Source organism: Mus caroli, unplaced genomic scaffold, assembly GCF_978045245.1.
Source record: "Mus caroli unplaced genomic scaffold, Mus_caroli_1 scaffold_4, whole genome shotgun sequence".
NCBI classification, from domain to species: Eukaryota; Metazoa; Chordata; class Mammalia; order Rodentia; family Muridae; genus Mus; species Mus caroli.
This window is the reverse complement of record NW_028227259.1, coordinates 37,131,478-37,153,634: the sequence shown is the minus strand read 5'-3', so window position 1 is coordinate 37,153,634 and position 22,157 is coordinate 37,131,478. Positions and strand designations below refer to the sequence as shown.

Here is a 22,157-nt window from a genome sequence, read left to right as displayed (position 1 = left end):
TGTAGTGCCTGTTTAGTGTCATCCAGGACTTGTGTACTTCTCGCGAAATACGGGAAGATGACGCACTCATCGCGAGACGAAGCTGGGCGTGGTTTTACATCAGCATCCTATGCACGAGTTTCTTGAACTGCTTGGTCTGTGCGCACTGTCGTCCAAAGTGTGGCCGAGTGAATGTCATGGGGAAAGCCAAGCGGACTGGGGCGCGGAGGCAGGTCCACAAAGCGCCCGCAGGGGCATCCGGAGGTCCGGCGAAGACTAACCCAAACCCATTTGAAGTGAAAGTCAACCAGCAGAAGTTCCAGATCCTTGGCAGGAAGACGCGCCACGATGTGGGCCTGCCCGGGGTGTCCCGCGCTCGTGCCATCAAGAAGGTGAGGGGATAGGCACTACCAGGTTCTGCGTACTATGCCCAGTGGCTAGTGAAAGCCATCTGGGGAGAAAAATATTTATTTGGCTTACACTTATATATTTCCATCATTGAGGAAATTGGAGGCAGGAGCTGATGCAGAAGTCATGAGGGGTGCTGCTTACTGGCTTGCTCTCTATAGCTTGCTTAGCCTGCTTCCTTAAAGAACCTAGGACCGCTGCTAGCACATAGGTGGGCCCTCCGCGGTCAATCACTAATTAGGAAAATGCTCTTTGGGCTTGCTTGCAGCCCGATCTTATGAAAGTATTTTTTCCAATTGAAATAACCTTCTTTCTGATGACTATACTTTGTGTCAAGTTTGCCTTAAACTAGCCAGCAAAACGATCAGGACTGAGGCATAACACTGCCTCTCCTTTGCTTGATATCGAATGCCCTTCCTCTGGAAACCCTTCCTCCTTGGGATCTTCCAGGTATACATTCTTCCTGACCCTTCTTGGAGCTTTTAGGGCCTAAGAGTTAATCTCTTCTGAGCTCTGAGCTGCCCTGTACTACCGCTCTGTATGCTTTGACCATGACAGTATTCGACCCGTGGATAGGGTTTACAAAGTATGCTCTTTGAATGTTTGGAAAATGTCCTTCCTCTGAATTTCATGAGCTTGTCCCTTGGGAAGTCACTGGAATAGTACCTTTTGGGGATAACCACATAGCTTCCATCCTTGTTCTTATGGTCCCACCTCAAGAGTATATTGTACCTTCCTTTCAAAACCAGTTCAACAAATGGCATTCTCTATGTAACTGCTGACGTTTGTTTGGCTTTAAAAAAAAAAAAAAGTTTGTGAGTGTCGTTTGTGCTGTGGCTTTAATCTCTAGGGAATCGGAGACAGGTGGATCTCCGAGTTTAAGGGCTTTATGGTGAGACTCGAAACTTCCAGTTGAGTCTCAAAAAATAAATAGAAGAAATGAGTAAGCAAAAGGCAATTCATGGTTACTTTGAGAAAATTAATAGGTTAGACTTATTGGTAATGTTTGTAAGTGGGATAAGTAAGACCTGGCCTTTGCCCTTCACAGCTGCTAATCTGTACTTTGTTACAAAGGATGCAGTTTACATGAGATCTTTAGATTGAAGGAAATTTCTTTTTAAAAACACTTAATTACTAGTTTTATTTTAAAGTTTAATACATTTACGTTATAAATAATAAATAAATAATAACCTCACCACTATGGTATTTGATCACATCTGGGTCTGTCCTTAAAGGGAATCGCATTGTAACTTTGTAAGGAAATTTCTTTTTCTTTTTGCTCTTTCGAGACAGTGTTTCTCTGTGTAGCCCTGGCTGTCTTGGGAACTCACTCTGAAGACCAGGCTGGCTTCGAACTCAGAAATCCACCTGCCTCTGCCTCCCAAGTGCTGGGATCAAAGGTGTGCGCCACCACTGCCAGGCAGGAAATTTCTTTTGAATTGGGTAAAATATCTATACTGCAAGGAGCTGACACTGTCCTGTGTATGTCCTGTAGGTGGTTCAATGCATGCATTATAAAAAAATACAAATGACTGTCTAATAATTCACCAGTATAAACTATAGGCCAAGGATGGCAGAGAGGACATTTGAAAATAGAATAATGTGACATCTAACAGACCCACATCTGCTGTTTCTTTTTTTTTTTTTCTTCACCATACTAACTGCATTCACAAAGTTTATTGCCAGTACAAATTCTTATATGATGAAGACTACAGAATTGTGCAATGGCTTCACTATATTAACTACACTCACAGGGTTTCTGTCTTAGAATTTCCATTGCTAGGAATAGATTTCATGACCAAGGCAACTCTTGTAAAAGCAAACATTTAAATGGGGCTGGCTTACACTATTAGAGGTTTAGTCCATTTTCATCATAGCAGGAAGCTTGGGGTAGGCATGCAGGTAAACATAATGCTGAAGAAGGAGCTGTGAGTTCTGCACCTTGATCCATAGGCAGACAGGAAGAGACTGTCTTCTAGGGATCACACAGGAGGGTCTCTTCAGCACTGGGTGGAACTTCAAAGACCACCCTAACAGTGCATATCTGCTGTTTCTAATTAAGCCTGAGTTTCATGCAGTATACCTGCCACTTGTACTGGTTATTAGCATTAAATAAAGTGGCAAACTGTATTCTTCTCAACTTTACAACCCCTTCTGGTAGCCTCCTCAGTGAAGATTATAGAGATTTTATGTGAGAATCATTGATGTGTGATGTGTTTTCCAGAGAACCCAGACTTTACTAAAGGAGTACAAAGAAAGGAACAAGTCCAATGTGTTCGCAGACAAACGCTTTGGGGAATATAATAGCAACATAAGCCCAGAGGAAAAGATGATGAAGAGATTTGCTCTGGAGCAACAGGTATGGAAAAAGAATGGCAGGGACGTCTTTGCTCTAAACTTTACACAAGGCCCGCCATGGTGAAGGGTGCTTCTCCTTGCTCACCTCTTGAGTGGTTTGCCTGCCGTGTACAGGGGATATGTCTCAAGGGGTGTGTCCCATTGCGTAGACAAAGACTCGCAGAGTTACTAGTAGATAAATACCTTTACGAGAGCAAATAGCAAATAGTAATGTGTCAGAGTCGGTTGAGGTCCTGCCTTCAGCTTTGTTGGTTGGAGGGTGAGTGAGTGGGGAACCATTGCCAAGGGGAAGACTGAGTAGGAGCTTAGCTTAGCCGAGTTGACTTAGATAAGAATTTTCTCTACAAGTTCTGCGTGTATTTCAATCATCTTTCAAGTGATCCAGAATAATTTTCATGCTGATCATGTTGTACTATCATCTCTCTCATATAGTGGAAAATAACTAATTTTCTAGGAAATAAACACAATAATTTTAAATAACTGACGTTAACCCTTTTTGTCAAGCGATATCATGAGAAAAAGAACATCTACAACCTAAATGAAGATGAAGAATTGACTCATTATGGCCAGTCCTTGGCTGACATTGAAAAGCATAATGACATTGTGGATAGTGACAGTGATACTGAAGACCGGGGGGCATTGTCAGGTAAGTGGGGGTGCCGCCACAGAAGCCTGGTAGCTTGGAGCAGGGGACAGTGTGTTTCTTGTTGGACTTTCTCCTGGAAATGATATTTTAACCTCTTGATGAACTGCATAGGTCAGGGTTTTTGCTTTTGTTCTTTGTTTTGTGTGTTTGTCTCAGCTTTAGGTTGGTATGTGTGACCGGTGCCTTTTGGGACTGATAAAGCACTGTTCATTCCTATCACAATAGCCAGTTTTATCTCTAAGCACAGAGTTAGAGCTGCGCAAAAACCCACCTCATTGACTTAGCAAGAGCTCTTCTGCATTGCCTAGCTCCCTAAACGTTCATAAATTCTGCCCTAATAGATGTAGCTATGGCATTCGTGTTGGACTGTTAGATCGGCTTTGTGCAAGAACTGGTATTTAGCCTGTGCCTGTAGGTAACAACATGAAGCAGAGTGGATGTTAACCTTACTTAACATTAATATACCACTATATCAAATAGACCAAATTTACCAGGAGACTCAGGGATCATTCATTCATTCATTAGTAGCTTATGTGACAGTTAGTCTTAGTTCTGGAGAAATGTGAGAGAACAAAATACCAAATGCTTAACCTTGGCAGTTGATGTCAGATGTCAGACTCAGATGGTAAACAGTTAGATCACTAAATTCTCTTGTCTGTGAGATATGCAGTGGGCCATATGTCCTAGGAAAGGGCTGAGAATGCCATCAGGTAGACACTGCCAGACTCACTGAGAAGGCATTTGAACAAATCCTATCAGCTTAGGAAGCCAGGAGGCTTCCCGTGGGAGAAACAGTAAATGTGGAGGGTCTGGAGTGGGAACTGCTGGAAGGCTGGTGGCTCACAGTAGGTCCACAGCAGAGCCATGTGGGCAAGGGGGACCACTGAGACATTTATGTCAGGACATTCCATTGTCTGATGGGACATCCTAACAGGATTTACTAGTAATTAGATATGAATGAGGGAGAACGGGGAATGGGGTGACTGAATGTGTTGGCCTAATCCACAGAGAAGATTGGATTGCCATTCGCTGAAATGAGGAAAACTTTTACATAGATTTAGAGGAGTCTGTGGAGAGACATCCAAGGTCAGCTGGAGAGATAAGAACCAGAGGCCACCAAATGAGCAGGAACACGCAGGAAAAATGGCACGGGTTGGGGAGGTACTCAGTCAGTGAGTGTGAGTGCAAGCCTGGTCATCCCTAGCACTCATATAAGGGAAGGCCAGCTGTGGGGCCAGCAGGCCCGCTCAGTGAGAACACAGGGCATGCGCCTCGAGCCTGGTAACAGGAGATCAGACAACTCCATAGAGTTCTCCTATGACCTCCACACGTGTGCTGCGACGTGTAACCCTGCTCCCCACTCCAGTCACACACACACACTAATAATTACAATTTTTTAAAAACACCAACACGGAAAAATCTCAGCATGGTACTGTGGGGACAGAGGCAGGAGGATCCCTGGGGCTGGTAGGGCTTGAGTTCAGGTTCAGTGAGAGAGCCTGTACTAAGGCTATAGGAGGAGTACAGTAGAACAAGACACCCAGTGTCTGCAGGTCCCCATACAAACATGTCATCAGAACAGAAAGAGAAGAGCTGAAGCCCGAAGAGTCCGAGAAGGCAAAGAGAGAATCTGTTGAGGATGTCCTGGGCATGTTGGCTGGAGGCCAAGTAGAGCCCTTTCTGCAGAGAGTGGGGGATGAAGAAGGCTAGGAGCTGGCTTGTAGGTCAGTGAGACTCTGCAAGGGAGCCAGGGAAATGCCAGAAGACAGGGAGATAAAAATGAAGCAGACGACGCTGGAAGCTTTACTGTGAGACCAAAAGTAGAAAAAGGGGGGGGGGGAACCACGGGGACAAAGTTGAGCTTTGTCTTAACATTGGAGGCAGTAAAGACATGATGTAATCAAGTCAGAGAAACTGATGGGGCCAGGGCTGCTTTTGCCATGGCCTGAGAACCTGAGTTTGATCCCCAAAACCCACATAAAGGTAGAGTGAGAGGACTGACACTCCACAGTTGTCCCCTGACATCTACTTGATTGCCAAGACACACAGTGCCCACACTCATATCACGTATAAAAAGGTTTTTAAAACTGTCCTTGGAGAAGCATTGACAGAATTCTACCCAAAGGTGGCTGCAGAGTTAGAGCCCAGGTTTCACAATATCTTCTGTCTGTTTCCAGCTGAACTGACTGCTTCCCACTTTGGTGGTGGGGTCCACAAGAACACCTCTCAGAAGGAGGGCGAGGATGGAGACAAGCCAAAGACACGGAAGGAACTGATTGAGGAGCTCATTGCAAAGTCAAAGCAAGAGAAGGTGGGCTGCTTACCATTCTGATGTGCACAGCAGCAAAATGGGTCAGACTTCCTTCCCGTGGACATTTCTCAGCTGTATTTCATTTCTATCTGAACTTAATATAGGACCATTCATTTTGAAAAGGAATATTCTAGATCTCCATTAAGCTTACACCTCTGATGTTGTTGGCTTTAGTGTTTGGAAAACAGTATGTCTTATTAAACTCGCAGTGTACTGCTCAGAATTTGGATGTGTAGTAGCAGGAAGTTATTTCTGTTTGACTCAGAGACTTACACTTGCTTCTGGTCCTTTAGTTCATGTCGACGCGTTTCCTATGAGGTGGGTCATTGTGTGTGTCCTTGGCCTTGATTCCAGGCCACTCGTGAAAGTCGAATAATGATGGTGTGTGGTTTGTATTTGCTGGATTTTCTTCCCAGAGGGAAAGACAGGCGCAGCGAGAAGATGCCCTTGAGCTCACAGAGAAGCTGGACCGAGACTGGAAAGAAGTCCAGATTCTCCTGTCACGAAAACCTAAGAACTCAGAAAACAAAGAGAAAAAGGAAAAACCCCAGGTGGGTAGCCCCTTCGCCTCACAGGAAGCCACAGTGAGCTTTTTATCTGTTGACTTTGACCAAGAGCTACCTTTTTCTCTACCGTAAGTGAATTACAGTGTTTCTCAGGTGAGAAGTGCTGTAGGGTAGAAACAAGGGAGAGCTGAGCTTCCGTTACGGTCCTGACATTCATGTGTGCTCTGTGCAATGCTTACTTTCTCATCCTCTTGACAGTGATGCTTTTTACATTTCTCCAAAACTGTTGAAAATGGTACATTTGTTTAGTAGCAAGAGTCTACTGAGGAAATAGGATTTTGCTAGCTTATATCCCGGCGTGGCCGTGTGTGTCTCTCCGAGTCAGCCATAGCATTGCCGGGACTCGCGTAGGCTCCTGGTTGGCTTAGCTGTCGGCTGAGTGGTGGTTATTTTGTTACACCAGCACATTTGTTAGTTGTTAGTTTGGGTGGGGTTTGGCTGAGATAGGTTTCACCAAGAGTGACCTTGGCCTCCTGCTACCATCTCCCACATGCTGGGACCCCAGGCATGCTACTATGCCCAGTAGGTGATATGTTTTAAGAATTGCTTTTGCCTCCCAAGTGCTGGGATTAAAGATGTATGCCACCACAATTTGAGGCCAGTCTGCTCTACAGATCGAGTTCCAGGGCAGCCAGAACTACACATAGAAACCCTGGCTCAAAAGTAATATAACATAAATATGTATATATTATATATAACACATAAGTGATATAATATATGAGTCTATAAGATAATTTTTTATGAGCAGAAATGTCCATGTAACCCACATGTCTACCTGCTTTTCAGTTTTTAGAACTAATTACAACAGCATCTATTTATTTGTTTATTTAGGTGGGGGAATAATATGCTTGTGAGTAATTGTGCAGGCCAGGGGTGGGCGGCATCTTCTGGATCTGAATCTGTGGAACATAGGATAGGGCCAGGGACTCTGCAAGAACAGCAAGTCCTTGTAATTGTTGAGCCATTCACTAGCCCCAGGAACAGTTGTCTATGCAGAAGAAAAGACTTAGGCATGGTTTGTCCCGTTCCTTATATACGACGTCCAGTCATTGATGGAATGGTCTTTACTTTTTGTAAACAATTCTGAAAAACATTTTATTTTCCCCTTAGCCCGATGCATATGACATGATGGTTCGTGAGCTTGCCTTTGAAATGAAGGCTCAACCCTCTAACAGGATGAAAACAGAAGAGGAACTAGCAAAGGAGGAGCAAGAGAGGCTCAAGAAACTGGAGGTACGGGTGACTTGTAACTGAGTGCTTGGCCCAGCCTGACACCCAAGAGGCTCAGCTCCCTCACAAGGCCTGAGTGCAGTAGACTTCTCTTTTCTAAGCTTTTCTGCTCTAGCTTGGAAGGCGGGCTGAATTGTGCTGTGTTTACATTTTACATTGGTACAGACATAAGTGTCTTTTCATTTGTGAGATGATCATATGAAGTAAAATACACACAGTATATGAGGCCTTTCTTTGTACCAGTCTCCCACAAACAACCGCTGGCACTGGATTGAGTCCATCATCTTCTGAGCTGTTGCCTGTGTGCTTAGGGTCTTGGTTTATTGTGTTGAAGCAGATACTGTGCAGCTGACTGCCTTGGCTCGCTGCCACAGGCCTCTTCAGTACCTCAGTGTCTGCAGAGATTTGACGAACACAGCTGGTGACTTCTCTTTCCTTACTGCCTTAGGCTGAAAGACTTCGAAGAATGCTTGGAAAAGATGAACATGAAAATAAAAAGAAACCAAAACATACATCAGCAGATGATTTAAATGATGGCTTTATACTGGATAAAGACGATAGGCGCTTGCTTTCTTACAAGGTAAGGTGTCCCCTGCCTCCTTTAAAAACCACATTTTCTAGTGTTCATTCAGGGGTTCACTATAGCTGGAATATTGAAACCTTATAAACAATTTTTGTCATGTTTCATTGTATATTTGCTACACTGCCATCTTCCACATCTATGAGACCCCTTAGAACTTGCAGTTTCTCCAGGCCAGGGGCTTCTGCTTCACTTCCCTTCCCTTCCTCCTCTTCCTCCTCCTCCTCTGCCACCCTGCCCCAAACCTCCTTTTCTCTCTTTCCCATCCATCTTCCCTCTCTCTGCCCAATCTTCAGCTCTCCTTTATTTTACAAATTAAGGTGGGAAGCAGACTATCCACAACACAAAAATACCAAAAATACCAACAACAACAACAAAAAAAAAGCCATTTACACGAGCAGATCCAGCCCCAAGGCACTGTTGTCTCCTCTGTTCCCTACCCCCCAGGCCCTCACAAGGTGCCATCAGCATTTCACTTTCATAAGCTCTGTGGCAAAACCCAAATTTTTCCCAGCATCCCAGCTCAGGGTTCTCTGGGAGACTGCAATAGTCTCTACTAGAAGCTTAAGGGATTGTGCCACCTTTAGCTGAGCCCTGGCAAAGGCCTTATTGATGGGAATCCATGCAAGAGAAAGTGACCATGTGGCTCGGGCAGGAAGTCCAGGGGAGGGGGAAGGCCCAGGCATGTATGTTCCTTAATAATCCCCATGAACGGGGACTACACTATGCTAACTCCCTGAGAGCAGGCCATCCTGACTGAAAGACCTCTCTAGGCCTCATCTCTTAGTGCCCCCGTCCCCTCTCACAGCTCCACAGAGGACCAAGCTTCAAATGCAGAAACACTCAGGGAACTAACCGAAGCACTATGAGAGAGCTTCAGTTCCTACGGTGTAGGGCACCTCAGGGAAGTGGACAGGGCAACCCAAAGCAGATGAGAAAGAATGATACCACGTTGCCATGGTATTCCGGTGTTGCTGCAGAATGTTCTAACTGAGGTCAGCATGGTCTTTTTCTAGGATGGGAAGATGAACATTGAAGATGTCCAGGAAGAGCAAAGCAAGGAAGCAGATGACCAAGAGAATGACCAGAAAGAGGGAGAGGATGAGAGTGAGGAAGAGGATGAGAGCCATGAGGACTCAGAAGAGAGTGAGGACCCAGACAGCCACTCGGACCTAGAATCTAATATAGAGAGTGAGGAGGAAAACGAGACACCAAAGAAGGAGCAACGTCAGACTCCTGGGGGGAAGTTGCCAAAGGGTGACCAGAAAGCGCAAAAGGCTATTGGAGCTGAGCTGCCCTATGTCTTTGCAGGTAAATACAGTTGTTTTTTTCTGTTTTCAGCCTAAGATTCAATCCCCAGGCTTGGGTTTTTGTTTTGTTTTTCTAAATAACGGCCACCGTGTGTACTTGCGAGTTTCCCTCCCTGGAGATGCAGTTGTGAGTGCATGGCCACATTCCCACTTGGGATGTGATGTCATTGATGTGTGGCTGGCTTTCATTCTTGGCGTCTGTGGGCCTGCATATTAGCATGACTTCTCCCATCAGTTCCATGGCCACTGAGAGGTCTATGACTGCAGAGATGAAGCAGGCACCTTTCTGCAGCAGGGTGTAGATTAGATTCCTGGGCCATCTGTAGGAAGGCTTTCCACCTGGATACTCCAGCCACAGCAAATAACCTTTTATCAAATGTAGCGTTCTTTGATCTACATTGTTTCTCTTTTTAAACAGAGAGAAACTCTCCAGTTATAGCAAGCAGCCCTGACTTGCTCTGTGACTGAAGGTTAGTTCCAGAATAGAAAACTAATGAGTCAAGCTAGCTTGCAGGGAGGAGACTTGATGTATGAGTCTCAGGAAATGGATTTGCTTCACGCATGTGCTCTAATCCTGTCTGACATCTATACTGAAACCAGCATTGCCACAGAGATGCCTCATGGTTTGTGGTCTTCAGGCAAATTATTACTTGATGAAATCCATGGTTCATCTTTGCTTTGGAGCTGTCCTCAGGTACATGATTTGAGTACAGTCATTTAAGTAATGTCAGACTCCCTGGATAAGAGTAGATATATATGAGGTTAAATAAACACCTTAGATAGCATTTAAGTTAAATAACTTTTCACAAAGTGAAGGAACCGTGCCTATACTATGTAAGTAGCCATGTGGATTGTTGTCCTGTTGAATGTTAACTGTGAAATATGTTTTGTGTTTTTGATAGCTCCTGAATCCTTTGAGGAGCTGAAGTTTTTATTGTCAGGAAGATCAATGGAAGAGCAACTTTTGGTGGTGGAGAGAATTCAGAAGTGCAACCATCCAAGTCTTGCAGTAGGAAACAAAGCAAAATTGGAAGTACGCTGAGATAAGTGTATTGGGTATTAGAGTTTTAGCACAGTCCTGTGTCTGTGAATGCTAGACTTACTTGGAGGTACACAGTACCGAGTGCCTTGGTTTTGCTCAGGGCCTGCCTCCCATTCGTTGTTACTGTGTTGACACCAGAAAGCACTTAATGAGGAGCAGAAAGCCACATGTGGCATCAAGCTCCGCTCTGCCTCAGAGCAGCCATTACCCTTGTTTCACAGGTCAGGAAACTGAGACTCAGCCCGTCAAGTGGCCAAGACTGAATAAATGAGTTGCTGTTGGTTCCGTTCCTTATAGGCATTATCATGTCCTTACCATGACCATGCAGCCTTCTTCTTCTTCCTCCTCCTCCTTTTGTTGTTGTTGTTGTTCCTTCCATTTTATTTGTGAGAAAGGGTCTTGCTGTATCTTTGGATGCTCTGGAATTCACATTGTAGGCTAGGCTGGCCTCAGACGCACCGAGATCTCCCTGCCTCTGCTTCCCGAGTGCTGGGATTATAGGCGTGCACCACCACACCCAGCTTTGTTTTGGTTTTGAGTTGGTCATACTTTTGTGACCAGAGGGCTTCAAACTTTTGTCTGTCTCTGCTTCTGAGTACTGAAATAGTTGGCATGAGTTACCTCCCGTGCCTCGATCCTTGTTTGGTTTTAATAAATTACACGCCATCTGCCATTCCATAAAGAACGTGTCCTGTCCTTAGCTGTCTTTCCTCATCTGTGTCCAGCAGTTTCTAGCAGCGTTTTTTGCTTGTATTTTGTTTGAACTCTTCTGAAGTCCGTGGTCCCTGTGGGCTCTGGCCAGCGTGCAGGTGTTCTGGGAGCTGTCGGCTGTGGCTTAGCATTTGGTATTTGGCACTGAGTCATCTCCCAATCTGTGTCCCTGCAGAAATTGTTTGGCTTCCTCTTGCAATACATAGGAGATTTGGCTACAGACAGCACACCAGACCTCAAGACCATCGATAAGTTGGTTGTGTAAGTAAAAATGTTTGTTTCAAGAGGAATACAGGGCTGAATTGCAGTTTTATACTATGTAATGTTATAATAACATTTGGTGTCATTGTGCCAGTCAGTGGCAGTGTGACCTTAGCAGGCAGGGGACTGCCCTCAGAGCGCTATAGAGACCGCACAGTACATGCCTCCACACTGCCATGATTTGCTCACAGCTTTCCCTCTGACTCATGCTACCCATGCAGGGATGAGATAATCTCACATTACCAACAAGTTGATTTTAAAACAAAGCTAGTGAGCCCTTCATTTACAGTACTGGTACGTTAGTTTGTGTTTGTTTCATCAGCACTAAAGCCTCACATCCATATATATATATATATATATATATATATATATATATATATATATACATATATATATATGTGTATATGTACATATATATATACACACACACACATATATATATACATATATACACACACACACACACACACATATATATATATATATATATATATATATATATATACACACACACACACACATACATACATCCCCCGTGGATATATACATATATATATATATATATATACACACACACACACACCGTGGATGAGTCTAGCGGCATCTGGTCCTTGCCTCACTAGACCCACACAGGAGGTGCTTTGCTTGAGTCTTAAGAGTGCCTTCTTGGGAGCATGGCCACTTGTCTTGCCCAAGGATGGCTATAGAAACTTTGGCCTTTAGCAGTGTTGTACCTGTGATCCCTGTGGTGGTTTCCTGCTGCTGTATGGTGGCTGGAAGGTCAAAAGAAACTGATCTCAGGAGCTGTGTGATAAGGGAAAGTCTGCACTAGGAGGGGGCGCTCTTGAGCCACCTCTGTACTGCATAACTAGCCTGTGTGTCCCCCGCATGTACACAGATGCTTTTACACAGTGTTTGTGAGGAGGAATACGCTTATATGTAAAGTGCTATGGCCAACACTTAGACTATGCTCCCAACAGTATTGATATTATAAACAGCCATGGTACCTCACGTATCCTACAACCACTTAAATACTCTGACCAGGGTTTTAGGAAATGGCAAAATCAGTATATATTATTATAAAACGCTACTTGACATGTCACCTGGACTACTAGAAAGGTCAACCATCAGTAAGAAAAGTGGACTCAGCAGTAGAGTATGAAATGGGGTTCAGTACCCAGCAACCATAAAGCAAAAATGTAGCTCCATCTGCGGGCCGCCTGTTCTTCCTTCCTTTAGAGTCAGCGACTGTACAGGAACATAGTTTTGAGGTTTGTTGTTTTCGTTATTTGCTGTCGTTATCTAAAGTCATCTCTATTATGTTTTTGTTTGACAGGCACTTATATAGTCTTTGCCAGATGTTTCCTGAATCTGCAAGTGACTCCGTAAGATTTGTTCTCCGAGATGCCATGCACGAGATGGAAGAAATGATTGAGACCAAAGGCCGGGCAGCGTTTCCAGGGTTGGATGTGGTAAGCAGAGACAGGACTCATCAGATCCTTTCTTTGCATCCACTGGAAACCAAGTTTATTTTGAGTCATACATGGTTGGCATTGCATTCCATGCTCGTGGCTTTGAGAGGTGTCCAGCTTGTGAGCCCATGTGTCCCATTTTTCCCATGAATGTGGCTGGATGCATTTGTAGATGTCAGCGTCATGTTGAAAGGTGACAGCTTGAACAACCCTGCTAGCCCTTCTAGAATGATCTGAGAGAACTGCAGGAAGATATGAGAGAAGAGCATATAGTCTTCATTCTTTTCTCTTTTTTGATTTTTTTTTTTTTTTTACTTACTCTCTTTATATCCTGCTCACTGCCTCCCTTAGCCCCTCCCCCTCCTTCCCTTCCCCTTCTTTGAGCTCATGGGGGCTCCCCTGGATATCCCCCACCCTGGCATTTCATGTCTCTGGGAGGTAAGGTGCCATTGAGGCTAAACAAGGCAGCCCAGCTAGAAGAACATATTCCATGTGTAGGCAACAGCTTTTAGGATAGCCCCTGCTCCAGTTGTTTGGGACCCACATGAAGACCAAGCTGCACATCTGCTACATATGTGTGGGAGGCCTAGGTCCAGCCTGTGAGTGTACATTCTTAATGACTGACGTATAGGAGAATTCTGGCTTGAGACTACATAGAGCTATGCCAAATCATAATGGTAGAGATGGAGATTAAAACAAACAAAACCACTTTCTGCAGAATGATTCCAGCCTGCATTCTTTTCTTTCAAATGTTGAGAAATATTTAAGTCTCCAATATCTTAACAATTTTGAGTTAGTACCTTTGAAGAACACTCAGCGGTGCTGGCTGCTTCATTTTCTTGTGCTTGTATTGAAATGAGTCAGCAGTGACTCACGGGTGCTTAAGGTTTTGTTGATGCATGTAAAATGCATGCTGAAAGATAGCTGGCCTGAGTCAGCTTACTAGTTAGGTGGATCTTCTTGACCCTCCCCAGCTCACTTCTTATTGCAGCCAGGGCTGTTGGGTGCTGTTATAGACATTAATTTGGGGTGGAGGGTATTAAGTACCAAGTCCTTTCAAGCCACATGGTCGTGTGTGGGCTCTCTGTCCTCTCTCAGCATCTCTTTTGTTGGGGGTGAGAATATTCATTATTACACCTGCTCAGACACCTCAGATAAGCTAATATGAGTGGTCATGATACACTAAGCTTCACACGCCGCCAGTACAGTAGTAGCTCTGTAGCTCATAGTGTGGTTCTGTTGCTGCTACACTGAGGAGCTGTGGTGTACAAGAAGCTTGCCAGACCATGGTGCTAGCAAGGCTCTGTTTATACCTAACCTTGAGTCATTCTACAGTGAGAGAGAGTCCCTGCCTGACCAGAAGGAAGTGAGTTCTTCTAGTGTGTGCCTGCTGGGTTCTAGGTGTGCTTGATCAAATTGGCAACGCTCTGGATGCACTGGAGGATTTCCTGGTGCCTTTAGCTATTCCTGCTTTTACATATGCTTAGAGTAGAAGAACTGCAGGTACTGGCTGCTGAGACGTGGTTATACCCTAGTAAGCAGACCAGGATATCACTTGGTGTCCAGTGAGGCAAGCAGGTCCCTAGCTGTCTTAGTTTTTAATCCTGCACAAACATCATGACCAAGAAGCAAGTTGGGGAGGAAAGGGTTTATTCAGCTTACACTTCTCACATTGCTGTTCATCACCAAAGGAAGTCAGGACAGGAACTCAAGCAGGTCAGGAAGCAGGAGCTGATGCAGAGGCCATGGAGGGATGTTCCTTACTGGCTTGCTTCCCCTGACTTGCTCAGCCTGCTCTCTTATAGAACCAAGACTACCAGCCCAGAGATGGCACCACCCACAAGGGGACCTCCCCCCTTGATTACTAATTGTGAAAATGCCCCACAGCTGGATCTCATGGAAGCACTTCCCCAACTAAAGCTCCTTTCTCTGTGATAACTCCAGCCTGTGTCAAACTGACACCGGCCAGTACAGTAGTTTTGTTACCCTGAAGCCCCAGTTCTTCGGGCTAGAGGTTAGGGTTGAAGACCTTTCCAAGCTCACAGGGTAAAACAAACCCATCCTTTTGGACATTCCAAATGAGCCGGGCTGCTTGTGGGAAGGCATGGGAGTGGTGGTGTGTCCTGGGAGGTATTGAGGGAGGCCCTGACCTAGAGTGAGTTGTGGTGGCTTGTCAGTGCCTGCTGTATCTCACTAGGACTTTTAAGACCAGTTGTGCTATGGGACCTTTTTAAACATCATTTTCTCTTTTTTTTTTGTATTGTACCACTTCCTTTCCAGCTCATTTATTTGAAAATCACTGGGCTGTTGTTTCCAACCTCTGATTTCTGGCATCCGGTTGTGACCCCTGCCCTGCTGTGTATGAGCCAGATGCTTACTAAGGTGGGTCCCGTCTTCCAGAGGGGCGTGGGGTCATCCCATATCTCGGGACTGTCTTAAACAAGAGTGTACTTTCACATCCCAACAGCCTGTAGTCTCAATTACAAGTGACACAAGGGTCACATGAATCCAGCAGTTCAAGCTTGAACAGTATAGAAAGCCAGTCTTAAAAGAACAAAAAATAAGTCCATAGTTATTGACCATTAAGATTTGGCATAAAATTGGTTATCTTAAAGGGCTTCTGAGAACCTGTGGAGACCGGAGTTCCAAGGTCAGACAGTAGCCTTGTCCCAGCCCCAGAGCTCCCTGCATGAGCTATTCTATGGGGTGGGAGGCTTGTCTCAACAGTGTGAAATTATATTTGGAGTGTGACTCCAGACAGGCTTGCAAATAGTAGTAGTTACCGAGTCTGAGGGCTTGTGTTCAGACTGCCCTTTTCCTGTATGGGCACACTGCTCACTGTGCCCCAGGATCACGCAGCCTTCATAGTCAGTAAGCCTCTTTATCAGAGTGCAGGGCCTCCTGTGATACTCAGTGGGATGCTAGTTGTCTGCCCAGTCTCCTGTACTACAACAGGATTCCAAGGCAGTAACTGTCTCTGTGGGTTCCTTCCTAGTGTCCAGTCATGTCCCTACAAGATGTGATAAAGGGCCTGTTCGTGTGCTGCTTATTCCTGGAGTACGTGTCCCTGTCTCGGAGGTTCATCCCCGAACTATTCAATTTTCTACTTGGGATTCTTTATATAGCAACTCCAAACACAAAGAGCCAAGGTGAGTTGATTATGGAGACTTAAAAATATGCATTAGAGGTTTTTGGTTTTTTTTTTTTAAGTGTTTATATACACATTCTGGAAAGTTGAGAGAACATTGACAACCTCTGAAGTCTGCAATCCAGGAACCAACTTTCTTTCTCTGAATCCGTGTGTATGCATGAATACACATTGCATACCAGCCTCAGGCTAGGGTGTTCATCTCTCCAGGGCTGATGCTAAAGCCATGCCAAGTATTGCAGCAGATTTCAAAGGTTGGAACTTTAAGTATTTGGGACTAAATACATGATGAAAATTAATCTAACCTCCCTCTTTGACACTTTTAGGAGGAAGGGTAATAAGGGTTGAGCCCCTGCCCTTCCCCCATTTTTATTATTAAGATACAGTCTCAGCCAGCTGTGGAGGTATATGCATTTAGTTCCAGTCCCAGAACTTGGGAGGCAGAGGCAGGTGGAACTCTGGGTCCAGGGTCAACCTTGTCTACAGAGCAAGATCTAGGGCAGCCAGGGCTACACAGAGAAACCCTATTTAATAATAGCAACAACCGTAATAATACCGTGTCTTCTTCCCAGGCTGGTCTAAAATCCCTAGACTCAAACGATTTCCTGCCTCCGCCTCCTGCATAGCTGATACTCCAGGTGTACACTGCCACTCCCAGCACTCTCAGTGCAGTCTGTAAGCTGAGACTCTAGGAAGGAGAGCTAGGGGGAGCCAGAGTACTACAGAGTTCCAAGTCTTAACTGGTTTCTTTCCCTGGTACCCGTGTGGCGAGACTAAAACAAGGCACAGCCTGAGATGCAGGTATAGTGTTGAGCGTCCCAGCAGTCTGGTGCCCTCATCTGAAGCCAGGCAGTGACTCAGTTCAGTCCTCCAGTTGCCACCATCCCTTGGATTTCTTGTCACATGATGTTTCTGCACAGAGCTCCCTTGTGGAACTGCTCTACAAACACTGCCTGCCCCTGGGTATCCAGGCTGACCCCTGTCACAGATTGGCATGGGTCCCTGGAGAGGGTACTGCAGTAGAAAGTGCAGGTGCTGGAGTGCAGTCAAGAAGGTGGTCCCGTGGCCGAGTAGGGGATTGAAACAAGCTGACCATCCACTTGCCCCCATGTACCCAGCCACTTCCATTTAACCATGCCTGAACTCTGTCCCAGCATGTTCCTCTTCCTCCATCATTAACTGATGTTTCCAGGTCTTTGCCAATGTCCATTTTGTTCATCCTCTCTCAGCCTGCTCAGACCTCTGGCCAACTCTGCCTACCAACTCCTCAGCATTCTGGCTGCTCTTCCCTCTATTTTGATTTTGGAATCCGTTTTACTTTCTCTATATCTAGTTCGTTTATCTGTAAGGGTGCTGGCATGACATCCTTACGAGGATAAGACTGTCTTGGTTATGACCTAAGTGCTTAAACCATGTGTGTAACCTGAATAAGGCCATAGGAAGTGTGTGGCTAGCAGGTTCTACATTAAGTTAGGCAAACTGCCTTCTCCATCTCCTCTGGAGCGTTCCTCACAGGTATCCTGTGTCTACTTGTTTGCTTGTTTGTTTTGGTTTTGGTTTTGGTTTTTCAAGACAGTTTCTCTGAGTAACCCTAGCTGTCCTGAAACTGTCTAAGCCAGGCTGGCCTCATTTTCAGAGATCCACCTGCCTTTGCCTCCTGAATGCTGGCATTAAAGGTGTGAGCCACCACTACCCAGCACAGGTATTCTTTCTGTGCTTATTTGGAGTTGGAATTAGCTCACTGGTATCTTGCAAGACCCGGCACCTTGGTGCACAGACAACTTTGAAAGGCTGAGCTACTCCAGCGCAGGCCCCCTGAGCTTGTGATACCCGGGTCCTTTCTGACCTGTCACGCTTGGGATTCAGGTTCCACTCTGGTGCACCCTTTTAGAGCACTTGGGAAGAACTCGGAATTGCTCGTGGTCTCCAACAAAGCAGATGTGACCACCTGGCAGAGGGGAAGCCTCCCCTTGCACTGGGCAAATAGACTGAGCACCCTGACAGCGACTGAGGCAAATCACACCAGGTATGTGTGACACCCCAGGGACATCAAGAATAAATGTCCTGACATGTGCAGCATTGTTTTCAGAGTATACTTATTTGATTGGGAACTGAAACTGAGTCCGCATTTTAAAGTATTGTTGCATGTCTTGTGCTTCTTTCTGCTCTGGGTAAACAGTATTTCCAAGATTACCAAAATGAGCCATTTAGCCTTTCTGCTGATGTAATTCCACTTAGATTTTCTGAGCTGTGGGTGAGACATTTCATTGGCTTATGAGTAACTACTGAAATAAGGTGAGCTGAGTCCCTTTTATTGTCCTGTGTCCTTGTAGGCTGTCCTGCGTAGCCTCGTGTTTGAGCCTGATGAAGCACTGTGTGCTCATGTACCGGGCACTGCCGTCCTTCCATGCCATTGTCAGGCCCCATCAAGCCCTCCTGGCGAAGCATCTTGCAGACTGTAGCCTCCCCCAAGAACTTCAGGTGAGGCCTTCCAGTCACTGGGCGCCTTGCCCTGTCCCAGGCTGTTCAGGACCCAGCACCAGCTTAGTGTTTTTGTCATTGAAGTTGCAGCTTAAAAGGCATCACAGGGAAGTCTACGAAAACTGTCTACAATCTCAGAAGCACAAAGGGAAAATGGCCCCACTCTTGTTCCGGGCCATCCATCCAAAGCACCTTACCCCACAGTTTCTCAGGGTGACCTTGAAGGACACCCTCACTTGGTCCTTGGAGCCCCTGTGTGTCTAAACAAGGCTTTTGATACTTTAGCATGTGTGGTGGTCAGCAGCTCTTCATGCCTACACTTGGTCCCCATCCCATCTAGGTGTCCCTACCCTGTCCCTCCTCACTGTCTTATGCCCCTTATTCCTGACTGGTTTCCTGTCCTCTGCCTTCTGCAGCTCCCACCCTAATCATCAGTTATCCCCATACCAGCCCAGCTTCCTTGGAGAAAAAGGCATGTTGTCTCCTCTGTACCCTCCCCCCAGTGACATCTCCATTCACAATAAAAGACAGCGGGTCAGGCTACAGTGCAGGCTGGAGTGACCTTCCCTTGGCCTCACCACCTGCACTCTGGGCTTCTCCCAGGCTTTCCCTCGGTTTTGGTGATGTTCACAGTTGCTCTTCCCTAGCCCCTGCACAGAGCTTTGTGTGCTGTTTGCCCATGGTGCTGACCTTTCCTGTACACATTACACCCTCGTCTTTGTGCCACTTGAAGACAGACCCTGGCTTTCCTGATTGCTGAGCCCCCTAAGTCTGGAGCTTGACTGTACTGAGTTGCTAGCACCTCCTCAAACAATCACTGTGGACATGACTGTGGTTGTCCCTTCTTAAAGTGATCCCTGGTCCTACAGATTTAGGCTGGCCAGTTAGGGTTATGGAGCTTGTAGTTTCTCAGTTCTCACATGACATTTAGATGGACCAAGACTACAATGGGTGCAAGGAGGCAAGCAAATTGGGATCCAGAGCACATCTGTGTGAGGGGAAGGGACAGACCAACATCAGTGAGCTGGCTTCTACAGGCTTCCCTGGAAGCCATGGCCTTAGCCAGACGTGTCTTAGCTGTGTGGGAGCAGGAATCCTGTTCTGCCTGACAGCATCATGCTGCTCTAACAGCTGCCTCCACACACTGCAGGTCACCTAGGCAGGGAAGGTGGTCCTTTGTGCTTTAATCCCAGTTGTGCTGATGGTGCCTTGCCAGTGTGTCCCTGTAGAAAGGCCATATGCTACTCTCTGGACACAAGCTCTTTCATTTACAGCTTTCTCTCTGGATGTGGGGGTATTTATGCATTGGCATATGTATGGAGGTCAGAGGGCAATGCCTTTGAAATTTAGTTTCCAGAGATTGAACTCAGGTTTGGTGGCAGGAGACCTTATCTGCTAAACCATCTGCTGGTCCTAATTGCATTGCTGTTCCCTATATAGAGGATGGCAGTGCAGCCAAGCTGCACCTGACACAGCCCAGTGGGTGTAGAGTAGGCAGTGGCAAGTATGGCCTCTTAACCATGCCTTTATGTGTTCCTTAGGAACTGTCTCAAAGCATACTGTCAGAAATGGAAAGCCAGAAGCAGCACTGCCGGCCGCTGGTGTGTGAGAAGAGCAAGCCCGTCCCACTGAAACAGTTCACCCCCCGGCTAGTCAAAGTGTGAGTGTTGGGGGACCCTGTGGAGGCCAGGACTGTCTGTAGGCTAGAGGTGGGCGATGCACCTGCTTCAGCCTGGGACAGGAGACATTGCAGTCGGCAGTCAGCTCACCTCTGTAGCCTTTTTGATTCTAACTTTAGGCTTGAGTTTGGACGGAAACAAGGCAGCAGTAAAGAAGAACAGGAAAGGAAAAGACTAATCCACAAACACAAGCGGGAGTTTAAAGGCGCCGTCCGAGAGATCCGAAAGGACAATCAGTTCCTGGCCAGGATGCAGCTCTCAGAAATCATGGAAAGGTGAGGAGGAACTGTGTACGGGACTAGGGCACCGCTATGGTGTGACACCACACTCATAGGCCGCTGGTTTTTTTCAGCACTGGGGAGTATGGTGAGCGATATATTTGGCAGCCTTTGCAGGACTGAGGGTAGAGCCATGCATGTATGGTTCTAAATTGTTAGTGTCCAAACAGAAGAAAGCAAAATACCCTGAGAACTGATGCAAGATTAACACTTGCTTTTTTCTTCTTCTTCTTTTTCTCTTTAGGGATGCAGAAAGAAAGCGTAAAGTAAAACAGCTTTTTAATAGCCTGGCCACGCAAGAAGGTGAATGGAAGGCTCTTAAGAGGAAAAAGTTCAAAAAATAAATTGTCTTGTAAATGTAGCAAGGCTGTGTGGTGTGTTGTAATGAAGGATTCTGGGGGGGGGCATTGTGGAGTGTGGGGTTCCCTCTCCCTGCCATGCTCAGACACATGCTGGGGATGTCTGTGAGAGCTCTGCACTGTTAGCTGATAGCCACACACAGAATGACATTTAGGCAGTTGTCCATAAAACTGACAAGCTGTCGTAGTGTGGGTAAGTACTTTATATACGTTTTACAGTGAAGTCACCTTCCCACACACTTATCAGATCATCAGTCACACATGACAGAACAGGACTGAATCCTTATGTCCAGCCTGGTCCTTGTCACCTGCTATGGCTCTGAGGTGTGAGATCTTGTGCAAGGGTTGGTGGTGCTGATTAGGAGTTGGGTTTTGGATGTGGTGAAGCCACTGTTGGAGCACAGAATGAATGGCTGTGGGCGTCCTGCAGCTCAGAATGCGCTGGTCAAGAACAACCCTGAGGAGGCATTAGGCTTGGCTTACAGGGGCTACATCTACCAACAGTACTCACCTTGTCACCTCTCCCTGTGATTCTTCGGGGACAGAGGCTGCATGACCCATGAGGGGCCTGGGCCTGACACACGTACCATCCAGCCCCAGCTTCCTCCACGACTGAATTAGCCACAGAGCTCTGCCGTACAATGGCTCTGCAGCAAGAAGCAGGGTGGCCAAATCTGATACTAGGCATAGATTGAGCAATCTATGAGGAGGAACATGCCAAGGAAAAGCTTACAGAGCCTCCAGATGTCCTGTGTCGTCAGAAGGGGAACACAATCCAGCTAGAAGAGCGCATCACTCAAGAGTGCATCCGGTGTGTCCTCTGGGAAAGTGTGGGCTGTATGGCTCGAGGAAGAGGTTAACAGCATTGAAGGGATAGGACTTTAGTGGTTCATCTATCTAAAAGATGAGTCTTTGTTTGCTCCGGCTGTTCTCATACTTCAGAGTTGATTGAGGATGACTAAATCCTGAATCCTGTTCTGTCTCCACCGAGTGCTGGTACTGGAGGTGGGCATCACCATGCCCAACTCCAGCATGGTTTAGAATAAGCTACAGTAGGAGGATCAGGAATTCAAGGTCAATGGTGGCTACATGAGACCCCGATTCAAAAGAAAACTACATAGGTACCAAGGAGACTGAACTGCACAGACAAGCTGTCTCTTAGATACACTTAGCTCTTCAGAACTTCACCGCTTGCTTCTAATGCATCTGAAAGCCTGCAAGCCTTCTCTACACTTGGCTGCTGGTAGACTCCAAGCCCAGTTCCCGCCACAGCAAGGCCTCCCGGAAGAGGAGGTGCCTGCTCCGAAGCCTCCGGGGTGTGGCTGCTATTCAGGGAGG

The 22,157-nt window shown here is 46.2% G+C and overlaps 1 protein-coding gene across 1 annotated transcript; it reads left to right on the top strand.

Annotated features, from left to right (window-relative positions):
- Window positions 1-85: 85 nt before the first annotated feature.
- Nop14 (NOP14 nucleolar protein) lies at window positions 86-20,808 on the top strand. Its single transcript, XM_021162142.3, has 18 exons — window positions 86-371; window positions 2,612-2,746; window positions 3,250-3,391; window positions 5,569-5,702; window positions 6,119-6,253; window positions 7,379-7,501; window positions 7,947-8,078; window positions 9,095-9,389; window positions 10,291-10,421; window positions 11,317-11,402; window positions 12,739-12,874; window positions 15,155-15,256; window positions 15,870-16,023; window positions 17,889-18,048; window positions 18,356-18,503; window positions 20,045-20,163; window positions 20,302-20,457; window positions 20,705-20,808. The coding sequence occupies exons 1-18, from the start codon at window positions 177-179 to the stop codon at window positions 20,802-20,804; spliced, it is 2,583 nt and encodes an 860-aa protein (XP_021017801.1). The 5' UTR covers window positions 86-176; the 3' UTR covers window positions 20,805-20,808.
- Window positions 20,809-22,157: the final 1,349 nt, after the last annotated feature.

Excerpts from the sequence above, each read along its gene's own strand:
- Nop14 (XM_021162142.3), top strand. The coding sequence starts at position 177 with ATGGGGAAAGCCAAGCGGACTGGGGCGCGGAGGCAGGTCCACAAAGCG. Across the intron at positions 2,747-3,249 it reads GATTTGCTCTGGAGCAACAG|CGATATCATGAGAAAAAGAA; the intron begins GTATGGAAAAAG and ends CTTTTTGTCAAG. Across the intron at positions 20,458-20,704 it reads CTCTCAGAAATCATGGAAAG|GGATGCAGAAAGAAAGCGTA; the intron begins GTGAGGAGGAAC and ends TTTTCTCTTTAG.